At 41.4% G+C, this 16,314-nt stretch overlaps 1 protein-coding gene across 1 annotated transcript; it reads right to left on the bottom strand.

Moving 5' to 3' along the window:
- Positions 1-3,179: 3,179 nt before the first annotated feature.
- LOC147312389 (zinc finger MYM-type protein 1-like) lies at positions 3,180-13,962 on the bottom strand. The gene is made up of 4 exons (XM_086264038.1): positions 13,623-13,962; positions 13,318-13,371; positions 10,860-12,889; positions 3,180-3,559 (listed from the first exon to the last, which is right to left on the bottom strand). The coding sequence occupies exons 1-4, from the start codon at positions 13,647-13,649 to the stop codon at positions 3,286-3,288; spliced, it is 2,385 nt and encodes a 794-aa protein (XP_086120164.1). The 5' UTR covers positions 13,650-13,962; the 3' UTR covers positions 3,180-3,285.
- Positions 13,963-16,314: the final 2,352 nt, after the last annotated feature.

Genomic DNA, 16,314 nt, shown 5'->3' on the forward strand with positions numbered 1-16,314 from the left:
GCTGATGAAATTGAATATCATTTACATTGTGAAACCGGTAATGAAACCACAACAACGGGCACTGCTCCTTTTCACGCCGCAGTAAATGGAGAGATTCTGGTTGAAATCTGATGCCAAAAACAAGTAAAAGCTGACATTTCAGCTCACTTTCCATCAGATATTAGTGAAAAGGGAGAAAAGAAACAGAAGAGACAACATAGCAAGAAGACAAAAGAAAGCCTTGAAAAACCTCCTATTTAGGGGCTTAAATAATAATAAGTTCATATTTTGGTGATAATTTAAGTAAAAAAAAATGTATTAGAGCATAGGTGTCAAACTCTGGCCCGCGGGCCAAATTTGGCCCGCAGCCTAATTACATTTGGCCCGCGAATCCATACCAAATTACTATTAGAGCTGGCCTACTGGTATTATACAGCTAATATATATATTGTTTAGTATTAAGCTTTGCTTGTTCCATATTCAGTTTTCCAGCAAAACTTATTTGAGTCCATAAGAAAAGATTCATTCTTATATCTGGAGGAAGATTTTTTTTTCAATAAATGTTAATGTTAGCCCACAACTTTGTTCCAGTTTTGAATTTTGGCCCACTACGTATTTGAGTTTGACACCCCTGTATTAGAGTAACTGGATAGAAGCTCTACAGTGTTTTCCAGTCAGGTGCGTTATAATTCTATCAGCATGCACGGTTGGGGGAGGTTTAAAAGGATCTCCAACAGCACTTACTTCACACATGACCACACCACTCTAGCTTCACACTGTAATATATTAAATCCTAAAATAGAAAAGTAGTATCAGGTAAATGATAAGTGGTAGGAACGTTTGTGCCGGGGTTGCTGTTGGCTGGGGGAGGAAAAATAAGGAGGACTCACTGGAGTAATACACGGCCCTCGTGCATCTGTGTGTTATGCCTACAGTTAAATAATATACACCCACATTAGTAGCAGAACAACAAATATTAAAAGCAAGTTAAAGACTTAAAACATTACTTATTTTTGCTTCTTTGACTGTCATGTGTAAACGTGTTGCTAGCAGTTAGCGGACCCAAATTGCAGACCCTGAGACTGATTCAGAACTCACACAGTTTGTGGTGGGGCTCGGGAAACTAAACACAAAACAACTGAAAACACAGTCTAAACTGAAATCTAGAGCTTAATAGTTACGTCAGTCCTGTCGATATTTGAATCGATCCGCTGCTCAAAAGGCACCTGGTGTGGCAGCACAGAGTGGGCTTACGCAAGCTTGGCAAATACCCATGTATTTTCCTTTGCTGCTTCTGTTTGTCTGCACCTCTAATACACCCTGTTATTACAAAATATGTATTTCATTTATTTTAAAGAAAAACTCAAAGATGAAGATCATTCTGAAGTTAAGAAAATCCAAGAAAAACCACATATGCCCTGTTAATCGACGCAAAAAGACTTACAACATGCTAATCCAAGAGTTTAGAGTTGCTCCCTTTTTTATGTTTACTATCTAATTTTTCTGCAATAAAGTGGACAAGCTTATTTCCCCATTTACTAAATTCTTCATTTAATCCGCAGTAATGTGATCATTGTAAAGCAATCCCATTTCTCATACTGCGTCCTTTTGTTTAAGGTGGTGTATATAATCAAACTTCATTAACACTAGTCATCATTAGCTACTAAATCATCATCTGGTTATAGTATGCATTAGAGAGAATGGATGCTAAAAGTCCTAACCTCTCCTAAGGTAAGTGACTATTTTTCATATTCACTTATAGCTATAAGCATGCAATGATGAGAAAAAGCCTGGGATAAAACTGTCTTGCATAATTTCTATTTAAAACTCTTCCTAAGCATGGTTTGAATAGATAATAATGGATAATGCAATGTAATTTAGTGAATCAACTCCCTGTTCAGTTAGATTTTCTACTACACCAATGTGCTCACCCCAGCGTGCTTAAAATCCATTACAGCTGCAACAAAGTTATGATTTCATTATAATTTCAATTTAAGTTCATGATTTCATTATACTGGAAACTCATTCCCAAAATACTGGTTACCAGCTGCAGCAGTACGGCTGGTATTGTAATAACCTTGTGTATGTTTGTGCATGTGTGTGATCTTTAAGTATTTATATGCCTTACTGCAGCCTTTTATCAATGCAATAGTGTTGCAACCATCTACAGTATAATCACCAAACGTTTTAGGTTTTTAGTTTAGTTTATGCTGGATTCACAGATGTTAAAATGCCTGAAGGACTGGAAGTTAGAATTAGCTCATTAGCATTTTTGTACTTTAAAAGAACATTAGCTGATGCAGATGAGCTAGGTAGGTTACCAGTAGCCAAAACTGATGATTAAAACAATTTAAAAACCAACAATATGTAGCACTTGGTAAAGTGTAAAGCTAAAATATGTCTAAAACATTGCATAAATCTGTTGGTATTTGGGCTATTCAGCTATATGTTTGGGTTTTTTGGCTGCTACATGTTTCCACCAGTAGAGGGCAGTCACGGCAAAAAGAAAAGAATAATGTTCTGTAAAAAAAGAGAAAAGCTTGCTTGGGTTTTGTATGTAAAAGCCACGGTTCTGGAGTACCCAAATAAACTCGGTTTGGTGTTTACACCAAGTTGTCCTGGAGTGGTGTAATAAATACAGATTTTTATAACCTCCATAGCCTTAGCTAAAAAGTTAAACATTGGCTAAAATTTAGCTAAATGCAAATGAATCCCAAGGCTGTTCAATTTTAACGCATATGTTTAGTAATATCTGACTCAAAAAGAGCATTTTTATTTTACTTTTACTAGCTAGTGTAGGTGCTAGACCATCTAGACCAAGGTGAAACACTCATGAATTATTATTGTTAATTAATTAATAATGGAGAAATGTTGGCTCACTCTTCTTAACGTTGTTACTTTGGTTCATTTTGTGGACATTTGTTTATGCAAAACTCTCTTAAGATCCCATCACTCAGGATGAGGTCTGGACTTTGTCTCAGCCATTGCAACACCTTGATGCTTTTCAACAGGGGTGTCACTAGGTTTTAAGGACAGGGGGGGCTTAGCCCCCAAGAGATGCACACGACATGAACGAACGTAGTGAATGAGCACAAAATTTCACAAACAGAAAACAAAGACTGAGAAATTGTTTTCCTACTTTTTTGGACAGATTAAACATCCTAGGCCACCAATAGATCTATTGTTTTATTTCAGTCTGCTTTATAATACAGTACAACAAAAAAACAGAAGAAATGTGTTTGCTGCATCAATAACAAGAAAAAAACTGAAAATAAAAAAGTACATTTTTCTGGCTGCAATCACCAGTTACTTGGTGGGTGGAAGCATCAAAGAATGACGTCTGTTTTTAAGAGTGGCAAATCGGTCAATCACTCTGTTGTGACTCAGATGCTGAAGCGTGTCTTTTTCAATAGACATGACTGCAAGACTGTGAAGTCTTTTCTGACCCATTGTTTGACGCAGCCAGGAGTGCAGCCGACGCAGTGCACTAAAGGACCGTTCGCACGAGCAGCTGCTGACAGGCACTGTTAGGGCAACTTGGATGGTTGCCTTCAGAGAGGGAAACATGTCTGAATCAAGGCAAGGCAAGGCAAGGCAAGTTTATTTGTATAGCACAATTCAACAACAAGGTGATTCAAAGTGCTTTACAGAGACATTAGAAACAAGAACAAATAAAAAGCATGATTTAAAATTGATTAAAACAAGCAAATAAACTAACTAATTAACAAACAAACAAACAAAACAGTATATAAAATCAAAACAGATAAAATCAGAACAGTAGATAAAATCAGTAGTTAAATGTAAGTTTTGAAATTTAAGCTTAAAGTGTGGATTTGGTGCTTTATTCAAATGCAGCTGAGAACAGGTGAGTCTTCAACCTGGATTTAAATAAACTGAGTGTTTCAGCTGATCTGAGGCTTTCTGGGAGTTTGTTCCAGATATAAGGAGCATAAAAGCTGAATGCAGCTTCTCCGTGTCTGGTTCTGACTCTGGGAACTGATAAAAGACCGGATCCAGATGACCTGAGGGATCTGGAAGGTTCATACTGGGTCAGGAGGTCATTGATGTATTTTGGTCCTAAACCATTCAGAGCTTTATAGGCCAGCATCAGAACTTTAAAGTCTATCCTCTGACGGACAGGCAGCCAGTGTAAGGACCTCAGAGCTGGACTGATGTGGTCCACTTTTTTGGTCTTAGTGAGGACTCGAGCAGCAGAGTTCTGAATGAGCTGTAGTTGTCTGACTGATTTTTTAGGTAGACCTGTAAAGATGCTGTTACAGTAATCAAGCCTACTAAAGATGAATGCATGGACTAGTTTTTCCAGGTCCTGTTGAGACATCAGATCTTTTATCCTTGATATATTCTTGAGGTGATAGTAAGCTGACTTTGTTATTGTCTTAATGTGTTTTTCTAAGTTTAGGTCTGCATCCATCACTACACCCAAATTTCTCGCCTGGTTTGTGGTTTTTAGATGTATAGATTGAAGTTCTCTGGTGACCTGTAATCGTTTTTCTTTGGCGCCAAAGACTATTACCTCAGTTTTGTTTTTGTTTAGCTGGAGAAAATTGTGGCACAACCAGTCATTGATTTCCTCAATGCATTTACCAAGAGCCTGTACAGGGCCTCGGTCTCCTGGTGACATTGTGATATATATTTGTGTGTCATCTGCATAGCTGTGATAGTTTATTTTGTTGTTGTTTATAATCTGTACCAGTGGGAGCATGTAGATGTTAAACAGAAGGGGTCCCAAGATGGAACCTTGGGGAACTCCACATGTGATACTTGTCTGCTCAGATGTGAAGTTACCTATTGATACAAAGTATTTCCTGTTTTCTACGTATGTTTTGAACCAGTTTAGTACAGTTCCTGAAAGACCTGTCCAGTTCTCCAGTCGTTTGAGTAATATGTTGTGGTCAACTGTATCAAATGCTGCACTGAGATCCAGTAAAACTAGGACTGACATTTTTCCACTGTCTGTATTCAGACATATGTCATTAAACACTTTGGTCAGAGCAGTTTCAGTGCTGTGGTTCTGTCTAAAACCTGACTGGAAGGCATCGTAGCAATTATTCTGTTTTAAGAAGTAATTGAGCTGTTGAGAAACTGCTTTTTCAATGATCTTACTTAAAAACGGGAGATTTGAGATCGGCCTGTAGTTGTTCATTTGTGTCTTGTCAAGATTGTCCTTTTTCAGTATAGGTTTGATTACAGCAGTTTTTAGTGATTCTGGAAACACACCTGATAATAAAGAAAAGTTGACGATCTGTAACAGGTCTGACTCTAAAGTCTTTGAGACCTTTTTGAAAAAACTTGTTGGCAGGACATCTAAACAGCAGGAGGAGGAGTTCAGTTGACCTAAGATGTCCTCCAGGTCTTTGCTGTTAATAGGTTGAAACTGTTTCATGGTGTTTAAACAGTTTTTTGGTGGACACAGTACATATCCTGGATCTGCTGTTGATGTACCAATTGCTTGTCTAATTTTTTGGATTTTTTCAGTGAAGAATTTGGCAAAGTCATTGCAGGCCATGGTCGAATGAAGTTCAGCTGCCACTGACACAGGAGGGTTTGTTAGCCTGTCAACTGTAGAAAATAAGACCCGAGCATTATGGCTGTTTTTAGTGATGATGTCAGAGAAGTAGGACCTCCTTGCATTCCTCAGTTGTAAATTATAATTGTGAAGTTTCTCTTTATAAATGTCATAATGAACCTGGAGGTTTGTTTTTCTCCATCTGCGCTCAGCTTTCCTACACTCTCTTTTTTCATTTTTCACCAGTGTGGAGTTTCTCCATGGAGACTTTTTCCTTCCAGAGATAACCTTCACCTTAATGGGAGCAATAGTGTCCATTACATTTAACATGTTAGCATTGAAGCTATTGACGAGCTCATTGACTGACCCTCTGGGCAGGTCAGGTGTTAATGGGAAGACCTGGTTAAAAATTGCACTACTGTGTTCAGTTATACACCGTTTTGTGATCACTGTTGTTGATATATTTGTGTGGGCTGAGATTTTACTTTCAAAGAAAACACAGTAATGATCAGACAGGCCCACATCAGACACAGTAACCTTTGAAATGCTCAGGCCTTTGGAGATCAGTAGGTCAAGAGTGTGTCCTCTATTATGTGTGGCCTCTGTTACATGCTGAGTCAGCCCAAAGTTGCCCAGAGTGTTACTCAGGTCTTTAGTCCCTTTGTCCTGAGGGTTGTCCACATGAATGTTAAAATCCCCAACAATAATTACACAGTCAAAATCAACACAGATCACAGACAGCAGTTCACTGAGGTCATTAAAAAAGTCTGTGCAGTATTTGGGAGGCCTGTAAACATTAACCACACTAGCATCCCCAGGCTTCTACCTTTCTACCTATAAAACCCGCCACCAGCCAAATGGCTGGTAGGCTTTTAGCTAAGCTTTAGCTTCAGGCAAGTGGAAGCTAAATTGGCTAGTCATTCATATGTAAATTGGGTTGTTACCTGGGAATTCTGGAGGGAGGGGAGTGGGGGTGTGTGGATGAGGGGGTGGGGGAGCTGCTAAAAGCGGTGAGCTTCCTTTTGTGTTTCATCTTGATGCATTCTCAATCATCCAGGGAAACAAATCTCCAAAAGTCACCAACTTGGAGTGTTTCAGTTTGCCATCTTAGGGAGAAATCAACACACATGGGTGTATGTCCTTTGTTGCTGAGATTTATTGATAAAAACAGTACAAAAAATCAACCATTTGTACACATTTTTACAAATAATTATAAAAAGTGAGTGAGTACATTTCAACATTTTCAGCAATCACTCACAATCCTGGCACTGCCATGGTATCTGTAGTCTGCATTTACCACATGTGTATCTGTTGCAGTGAACACATCGCACAGTGGCATGATTGTTCTTGCAATTGTGTTTGACCTGACACATGGCTCTTTTTCCAGGGCTCGGTGTGGAGGGTTGTGTCAAAGGCAACTGTTCTTTTCTTGCCTTCTTCGCAGCTACATGAGAGTGAGCTAACTCCCTTGCAAGCTCCACCAGGAAGTCCACCCGTCTTTCCTTCGTCCCGGAGCATGCTTGATACAGCACATGTGCATTCAGTGCTGCCATGTCAATCATGTTATAAAACACGGCAACTGGCCAGCGCCGTGTTCCTCTGCGGACAGTGTACTCCCGAACCATCTGGTCCATCACATCCACGCCACACTTTGTTTTGTTGTAAAGGGTGACAGTGTTTGGCTTCCTTTTGGTAGTGTTATCAGTCTGAACCACGCCGTGCATGCTGCTAAGAATATAGACTGTCTTCTTCCGTTTGGCCGCATACGCCGTCAGCGTGGCAGCAGAGGTTGAAAACACCTAAGAAATAAGATAAATTGTTATTTCCATAGCACTTTTACACACAATGAAACACATAAACATAGAACCACAAAAGACCTGCAACATACCTGAGTGGTGAATTCATTGCGATCTGTCTGTCTAGTGGATTGAGGAATTTCCCTGCGAATCTTGTTGACTGTGCCGAGGATGGTGGTTTTCCGTCTAAGAAGTTTTTGCGCAAGTGAAAGCGATGTGAAAAAATTGTCCGTGGTAACATTTCTGCCCTTGTCTAGGAATGGTTCCATCAGCCTCATTACTACATTTTCAGAAAGTCTCTCCCCAGTGGGACGACTGGGGTCCTTGCCAAGATATGGGAAGATGTGATCACATTGATGCCACAATGGACGACTGATCAATGCTCCACTACCAAAAGGAAGCCAAGCCCTGCCACCCTTTACAACAAAACAAGGTGTGATCACATTGATGCCACAATGGACGACTGATCAATGCTCCACTACCAAAAGGAAGCCAAGCCTTCCTGAGGCCCAAGCCAGGCCTCAGGAAGCCAAGCCAAGGTAAATGCAGACTACAGATACCATGGCAGTGCCAGGATTGTGAGTGATTGCTGAAAATGTTGAAATGTACTCACTCACTTTTTATAATTATTTGTAAAAATGTGTACAAATGGTTGATTTTTTGTACTGTTTTTATCAATAAATCTCAGCAACAAAGGACATACACCCATGTGTGTTGATTTCTCCCTAAGATGGCAAACTGAAACACTCCAAGTTGGTGACTTTTGGAGATTTGTTTCCCTGGATGATTGAGAATGCATCAAGATGAAACACAAAAGGAAGCTCACCGCTTTTAGCAGCTCCCCCACCCCCTCATCCACACACCCCCACTCCCCTCCCTCCAGAATTCCCAGGTAACAACCCAATTTACATATGAATGACTAGCCAATTTAGCTTCCACTTGCCTGAAGCTAAAGCTTAGCTAAAAGCCTACCAGCCATTTGGCTGCTCTCCGGGTTTTAAAGGTAGAAAAGCCAAATGGCTGGGCTCTGGGGCTTCCTAGTGTTAAGAAACACAACTTTGGATGGGGCCTTCAGCTGTAAAGCCACATATTCAAAAGACTGAAAACTTCCAGGAGATAGCTGCTTACATTGAAATGATTCATTAAATAAGACAGCAACCCCTCCTCCTCTCCTGCTCGCCCTGACCTCACTGATAAAACTGTAGTTAGGAGGGGTCGTCTCGATGAGAACAGCTCCACTGTTACTTTGGTCCAACCAAGTTTCAGTTAAAAACATAAAATCAAGGCTGTGCTCAGTGATTAAATCATTAATTAAAAATGTTTTCCCAGCTAGAGATCTAATGTTTAATAAAGCCAACTTAAGTGTTTTAGAGGTATTACTTGTCCCCTCGTGTTTGGGAGCAGTCTGTGGCACACAAGGTATGTTTACTATGTTTAAAGATCTTTTAGAGTGCAGCTCTCTGTGTTTTGACCAGGCCACATGTCTCCTGTCACCTAAAAGTACAGAAATTTTAAAACCTTCTAGTAAACAGGGTCCCAGCTTCTCCTGGGAAAAGTCATCACTGCCATAATCCTCACAGCCCGGACCCTTCACACATCACGCATCAGACTGCGGAGACAGGGCATGAAGAGGAACTAAGGGGGGCGAGGCTGGGCAATGTGACTTCGATTGCTCTGTTGAGGGTGGGGCTCGATGGCGAACCTTTGGCCGCTCTGGTGGGGGGTTTATGGGGGACAAAAAGGGATTGGGACGGGGGGTAGATCTGAGCCCAGCATTGACCCGCTCCATCATCACCTCAGTGAATTTCAGGTGTGGGGAGGAGGGAGAAAGGGAGGGGGAGGAGGGTGATGGCCTGTCAGGGGTTTGGGGGACTGGGGAAGGTCGTGGTCCCTTGTCCTGGTCGTTGGTGTTGTTGAGAGAGTTGGAGGCAAATAGGGACCCCTCTTCTTGCCTTAGATGTCTCTCCTTTCTGAGGTTCTTCCTCACATGCCATGGATGTCTCTCCTTTCTGAGGGGGCAAATGGAGCTCCTCTTCAAGGTTTCTGCTGGGCTTTGTCTGTTCTTGGAGTTCTGTTTGTTCCTCTTTATGAGATAACTCCTCGTTTATCTCAGCCTTGGCACCAAGCACGGATGGATGACGTATGAAATAAAACAAGTTGGAGGTGAACAGTTTCACCCCTGACTTGTTAAAATTAAATCCATTTGCTTTGAACAGATGCCTGCGTTCCCAAAAAATATTAAAGTTGTCGATAAAGTGCACTGAGTGGTCAGCACATGCTGATATAAGCCATTTATTCAGTGTAAACAACCTGCTGAATCTCTCGTCTCCTCCTCTGACCGGCGGTACAGGTCCACTGATGAATACAGCTGCATTCAGAGAGTTTACAGTATTTAATAATCCAGTAAAGTCCCGTTTCAGAACCTCCGACTGTTGTTTGGACACATCGTTTGACCCTGTATGCAGAACAATGTTTGTCACAGTTGGATATTCATCTGCAATTTGAAGAATTCTCTCCTTCAGGTTGTTGACCATATCGTTAGGAAAGCAGAGGACTTTAGTGTTCTTACCGCACATCCTTTGTACATCCTTTACGGCAGAGTCACCCACAATCAGAGTTTCAGGCCTAGCCTTTAGCTTTCCCTGTGGCCTTTCACTTTTTAACAGATTTTCAGACCTTATTTCGCTGCTTTTAGATGGATGGTTGTCCGATATAGATCCAGGGTCCTTTGATAGTGGAGCAAATCTGTTCTGCAGTTTCACATTCAGTTGTTTTGGAGGTTTGTTGTTAACCTTCCTATTCACGGTTGTCCAGTCCTGTTTCCTCCCGTATACAGGGGTAGAAGAGCTTCTCTGTCTCGTAGGAAGTGAAGGCCAGTCGGTTTCAGAGATTTCAGCTCGCTGTGCCCTGCCTGTGATACGTCCTCCCCCTTCCAGGAGACATGATTTATGTCTTGGTTTTCCACCAAGACAGTCTAAGGGGGGATTATCACTTGAGGATTTATAATAATGCACAGAGTCTACTTTCTTGGTCATGTTATCTGTGCTCCTTAGCTGTGTACTAGCTTGCTCATCGCCATTGTTTTGAATCAAAGGCAAGGTTGTTTCATTTCCACACAGTCCATTTACCTCCACGTTTACTTCTAAGCGATGAATTTTTGTCTCCAGTACTGCAATCTTCTGCAGGAGGCTGTGGTAGTCATCTGTGGAGAGGGAAGGCATCTTGTTGCTAGTTAGCCTAGCGGTTAGCACCTTTCCAGGCTATTGAGGCTGCTCGGTGCCCAGACGCTGTAATCAGGCTTCAGCTGTGTCTAGGCCACAGACACACGGAGCGCTGAGGACAAGGTAACCATAAAATGTTGCTGTTTCTGTTAAGAACACTCTAGTCCTAATGATCTACAAGTGTCCAGAAGTTATCGCAGGTAAGCTCACATGGAAAAAAGGGAAAAAAATCAGCATAAAAATCAATAAAAATCAATATAAGAAGCAAAGCATTCAAGAGCAAAGAGATGAAGCGTCCACACTCACAAAGGGGAGGAGCTGTGTACAACCTCCTTGAGGTTGTACACAGACAACATATTTTTGGGTGGACATCCAGCCTCTGTTTTCCGGGTAAGAAAGTTTCTGGCCACCAGAACCTCCTCTTTTTTCAGGTCAAGTCTGTAGTGCTTTGCAAGTTCATTCAAGTGTGGTTCACTCAAGAAGTTCTCAGATTTAGGACTGCATGCCTGGACGCCTTTTAGCAGCCCTGCATCTACACTGCAAAATCTTTGATCAAGCTCGCCAACCATCCGATCCACACAAGGGAAAAGTAACTCTCTTTTCAATGTGTCTGAGTTGTTCAATTCAGTGCGTGAACCCACAGTTGCCTCCAGGACAAAATCCTCCATTTTCCTCTGTTTGTGCCTTGTCTTGGCACCTGGTTCAGGGATACTGTGGGTGTTACACAGGGCCTTGGTTTTCTCATACAGCTCTGTAGCAAATGCATCTGAGTGTTTGCCCTTAAGTGTGTCACACACAGCTTGTTTGCAGATAAAAGCTTCTGCCAGGTCTAAAGTCTCTTTCTGCAGGAATTTGTGGAGTCCTTCGGTTACAGACAGAATCGACTGAAACATCAGTAGTGCATAGACTGCTGAGAACTTGTAGAGCTTTGCTCTGAGACCAACAGCTATGGGGGATCCAATTGCAGATAGGCACTCCAAAATGGCAGGCAATGTCTCAAGAACTGCACTGATTGATCGCAACTGACATGCCCAGCGAGTGTTTGAAAGTTGCACAAGCTCAGTTTTTGTCAATCCAAGCTTTGCCTGAGTCTCCATGAACTTATGATGATCGACTAGGGAGGTGCTGAAGAAAGAATACACACACTCCAACAAGCTGAAAAGCTCCACAGCCTCTGGGACAGCCTTGCAAGTATTGCACAAAACCAGGTTGAGTTGATGAGCATAACAATGCACATAGATAGCCTCAGGATGGAGCCTTCTAAAATGTGCTTGTACACCTCCAGTGGAGCCACTCATAACGGCTGCACCATCATATGTTTGTGCTACACACTTAAGCTCTGCAAGACCATAGTTTTGGATCTGCTGCTGAATCTCATTTGCAATGGACTGGGCATCAAATGATTTTATCTCTGCAAGTGCAAGGAAACGCTCCTTCACTGCCCCCTCTGACACGTACCTGACACAAACAGCTAACTGCTCTGCCTTTTTATCCCTTGCCTCATCCACCATGATGGAATAGACTTTAGACTTTGTCATTTCAGATACAATGACACTAGTAACTTCCTGGGCACAACAGTCAATCATGTCATTCTGGGATGTTGGTGAGATATACTGTGCATTTGATGGGGGATTATGTTTTTGAAGAAAAGGATCAAACTCCTTCAAAAGCTCCATGCACGCAAGAAAATTCCCTCTGTTTGGGCTGTCTTCACCTTCATCATGACCACGAAAAGGGAGTCCCTGTCTCCCTAACATAGAGGTGACTGCAACAATTCGTCTGAGATACTCTCTTCTTTCGACTATCTCACTCACATTTGCAGTTGCTATCATCTGTGCAACGTTTCCCTGTTTGCTAGTTCCCTGGTAGCTTTTCCATGTAACAACACTGTCCTTATGTGTTTGTGCCATCTCATGCTTGCCAAAGATGACTAAAGCTTTCTTCCAGTTCTTGCAACCGTTACTGACCAAACTATCATGTTTGATGTTTTTGCCAAACACTCTACATGGGAAGCAGAAAGCTGCATTCTGGTTGACTGAATATTCTAACCAGTTGTGCTTTTCAAACCAGCTGTGGTTAAATGCTCGCTTCTGTGTACCAAAAGTATCATGTGGATAGCTCTTCAGCTTCACCTGTCTGGGCCCTGTGTCTTTGTCACCTAAATCAAACCCTGTAGTAGAATGAGTTGCTGCAGCTGCTTCATCATTTTCCCTCTCTTGGCCTGTTTGCTCTCCTCTCTCTGTAATAACTTGATCTTCCTCTGCCTCTCGATCTATTTGCTGCAGCTCCTCTGTCTCTCCTTGCTCTCTCTGACTTGAACTTGCCTGTTGACCTTTTTCTCCCTCAGCCACTCCTTCTGCCTCACCCTTCAAGATACATTAAAACATACTGAATTGTAATGTAAATTGCTAATATCATGACTTCTGCTCCCGCTCCACAGTAATTTGTTGCTCCCAAATATTTTGAAGTTACAAACATTATATTTTGAGCACGCATGTGACTAAAATGGTTGCAATTTAAAGCCCTGAAAAATATTACTAAATTACTTGAATTGAAGTAATATTAAAATAGAACCCTCAAAAATATGTGAGTCAGGCTAATTTGACTTATATACATATCTCTCTCTTTGCTCTCTCCACTTTCTAACCTTGACTCTCCTAAATAAAAGCTCAAGTTAAACAGGTCTTATATGTTGTACCGTGACTGAAATGTTTCATATTTCATATCCATATTGAGTCCCATAAAATTCTAATCAGACTGTCTCCATCACAAATGACTCCATCCTTTGACTCACCTCTCCAGCAGACGTCTCTCCCCTCTGCCTCTCTGTGCTCCTCTGCCCTGACTCCTACAGGTTAATGGGGATGGAGTGATTATTATTATTTCCACTGATGATAACCATACCTGAATGAGCTCAGCTGGATTTTTCAGAGCTAAAACGAGTGACAGAAATTAACATTATGCTAACAATTTAACTTAGTGCGCTAGCCAGGTTTTTATTTACAAAATGGGGAGCACCTGGTTCATTATTTACATGGGACTCTCTGCTGTTAGCTGGAGCTAACTAATTGTTACTACCAGCCAGTGATGAAGACTTACTTTCTTGAAAAACTTGCGTATATCCATGATTTCTTGCCGTTTGCCACATGCACGCTAGTGTTTCTGCAGGTGTATACGAGCGGAGTGTAAAGTAGCAGTGAAAACGAGGACTGGATTTTCAGTCATGTGGATGTCCCCTGTGAACAACTGGAAGGGATTGGATAACGAAGCACTGACGCTACCTTAACAATGTAAAGCGAAAGGGACCAACCGAGTTATGATCATATTTGTGTGAATAGCGACAGGTTTATATTATTATTTCTTTAAACTCATATTCCTGCATCTTTATATTGAATTTGTCTGCAAGTTCTGTAAAAAAAAAATCGAATAAGTTAAAAAAAAAAAAAAAAAAAAAAACCCCACCAAATTATTTAGGGGGGCTTAAGAATATTTTAGGGAGGCTTCAGCACCCCTAAAATAGGCCTAACGACGCCACTGCTTTTCAACCACTTTTCTGTAGATTTGCCGCTGTGCTTGGGGCGAACGTGGCTCACGGGGTTGGGAAGCGCATCTGTAATCGGAAGGTCGCCGGTTTGATCCCCGGCCTCTCTGTCCTGGTCGTTGTGTCCTTGGGCAAGACACTTTACCCTACCGCCTACTGGTGCTGGCCGGAGGGGCCGATGGCGCGATATGATATGGCAGCCTCGCTTCTGTCAGTCTGCCCGAGGGCAGCTGTGGCTACAACCGTAGCTTGCCTCCAACAGTGTGTAAATGCGAGAGTGAATGAATAGTGGCATTGTAAAGCGCTTTGGGTGCCTTGAAAAGTGCTATATAAATCCAATCCATTATTGTGTTGCATGATGCAATTTGGGCCAAAGCAGCTGGAGCTTTTTTTATGATGTTTTGTAAAAGGATGATTGAGTTGTTTTCTCCTTTATGTATCTCTCTTTAACCTGTTCTTCTGCTCTGCTTTTTAAGAGGTTCTTGGTATCAGCACTTTGGGGTCCTTAGGGACTAGTAACGCGCTATACAAATACAGGCCATTTACCATTTTTACCATAAAAAAAAGCCAAAATCATCACCCCTCTACCACCATGTCTGACAGGTAGTGTGAGCTATTTGTGCTGATGTGCTGAGTTTGGTTTTCTCAGAACTGCATTATAAGCAGACATCTCCACCTTAGTATTGTCTGTCCAAAGAACGTTGTTCCAGGAGTCATTTGGACAGTTTGTCCAGTTTTTTTCAGATTCAGTTTTGCAACACTAAGCCCTGCTGCTGTTTTCTTATTAGAGAGAAGAAACTTTCTCCTGGCAATGCTTCCACTTTATTTTTGTTTAGTTTTTTTTTTTTTTTTTTTTTTTTGCATTTCTCTGAACATTGCACACTCTGACCTTGGAGTGAATTTGCTAGAATGTCCGCTCCTGGGAAGCCTGGCGACTGTCTTGAATATTTTACACTGTTGAATAATTTTCCTCACTCTGTAGAATGATGGACTTCAAATTATGTGGAAATGGCCGTCTATTTTTACTGGATTGATGAGCAGCACCGAGTGCTTCCTTAGGATCATCGCTGATACATTTCCTTCTTGGCATTGTGTTTACACACACCTGAACGCTGCAGGCCGGCAAACTACCAAAACCTCTGCTTTTATAGAGGTGATCAAAGTTGCTGATGAACAATTATTCCTTGGTATTGAATGATTAGCTGAGTGCACCTGATTAGCAGCATTTGACTGTTACTTACCCTTTTAAATCCTATGGAAGCACTTTGTACTTTGTTTGTTCACTTTGTAATATGTCATGTTTTGTAGTTGACCTAAGGTTGTATTTACCCATTACCCATCAAACTAAGCCAGTAACTAACTAAAGTAATCATCACAGTACTGCTTTACCCTTAAAGTGTATGACAATGTAAAATTAAACGTAAATGAAGCAGCTGGAGCTTTTTTCATGATGTTTTGGAAAAGGATGACTGAGTTGTTTTCTCCTTTATGTATCTGTCTTTAACCTGTTCTCCTCCTCTGCTTTTTAAGAGGTTCTTGGTATCCTTTTGATTAACTCCATCTTTCCTCTTCCTTTCCTTTTTTCAGAGCGCTTCTGCATTAAAAACAAAAAACACAAACATAGTCTACAGTACATACTTATGTGTTTGAGGATGAACACTTAAAAAGGTTTTCACGTGCCACTCACATAGGTCCCAAGTGGCTTGGACTGCTGAGCTTGTGCCCAGGGTGCTGATTTGACAATCTTGCCCAGGGTCAGACATTTTACTTGTTTGTTTTGCTGGCACTGGAGAAGGGCAAGGAAATCATAAGCATTGATTGGCTGAGGCGGTTGTTGCTCCAGGGGTGTTGTTCTCTAGACAACAAGCATTTGGAAAGACGTGCTCCAACTCACAAGTCCTGGTAAAAGGGCCAGACTTATGGGTGCTCGTGTCAAGGCATAAAATCAAAGGCAGAGACACTCATGAGCTGTTGTAATGCTGGACGCATGAGAGGTGACTGTCTTTTGTTAAAGAGCAATAAATTCCTTTTTTGGATGTTGCAATGGTGGAGGTGGAAGCCAGGAGTGTTTCATTTCATTACCTTACATTTTGTCATTTTATGTCTCCATGGTAACACAGGGAACATGTAATGTGATTTGATTAAAAAAAACAATCTACCTATTTTAGATCAAATAGTCCAGTAACTACAAGCAGAAGACACACAGACATGACGATCATAATGTGTAAAAAAAAAAAAAAAGCGCAAAGG

Source organism: Aulonocara sp. 'chitande type north' Nkhata Bay, linkage group LG15 (assembly GCF_057382095.1).
Source record: "Aulonocara sp. 'chitande type north' Nkhata Bay isolate Kocher_YH1m ecotype deep benthic linkage group LG15, A_spYH_male_GT1.1, whole genome shotgun sequence".
NCBI classification, from domain to species: Eukaryota; Metazoa; Chordata; class Actinopteri; order Cichliformes; family Cichlidae; genus Aulonocara; species Aulonocara sp. 'chitande type north' Nkhata Bay.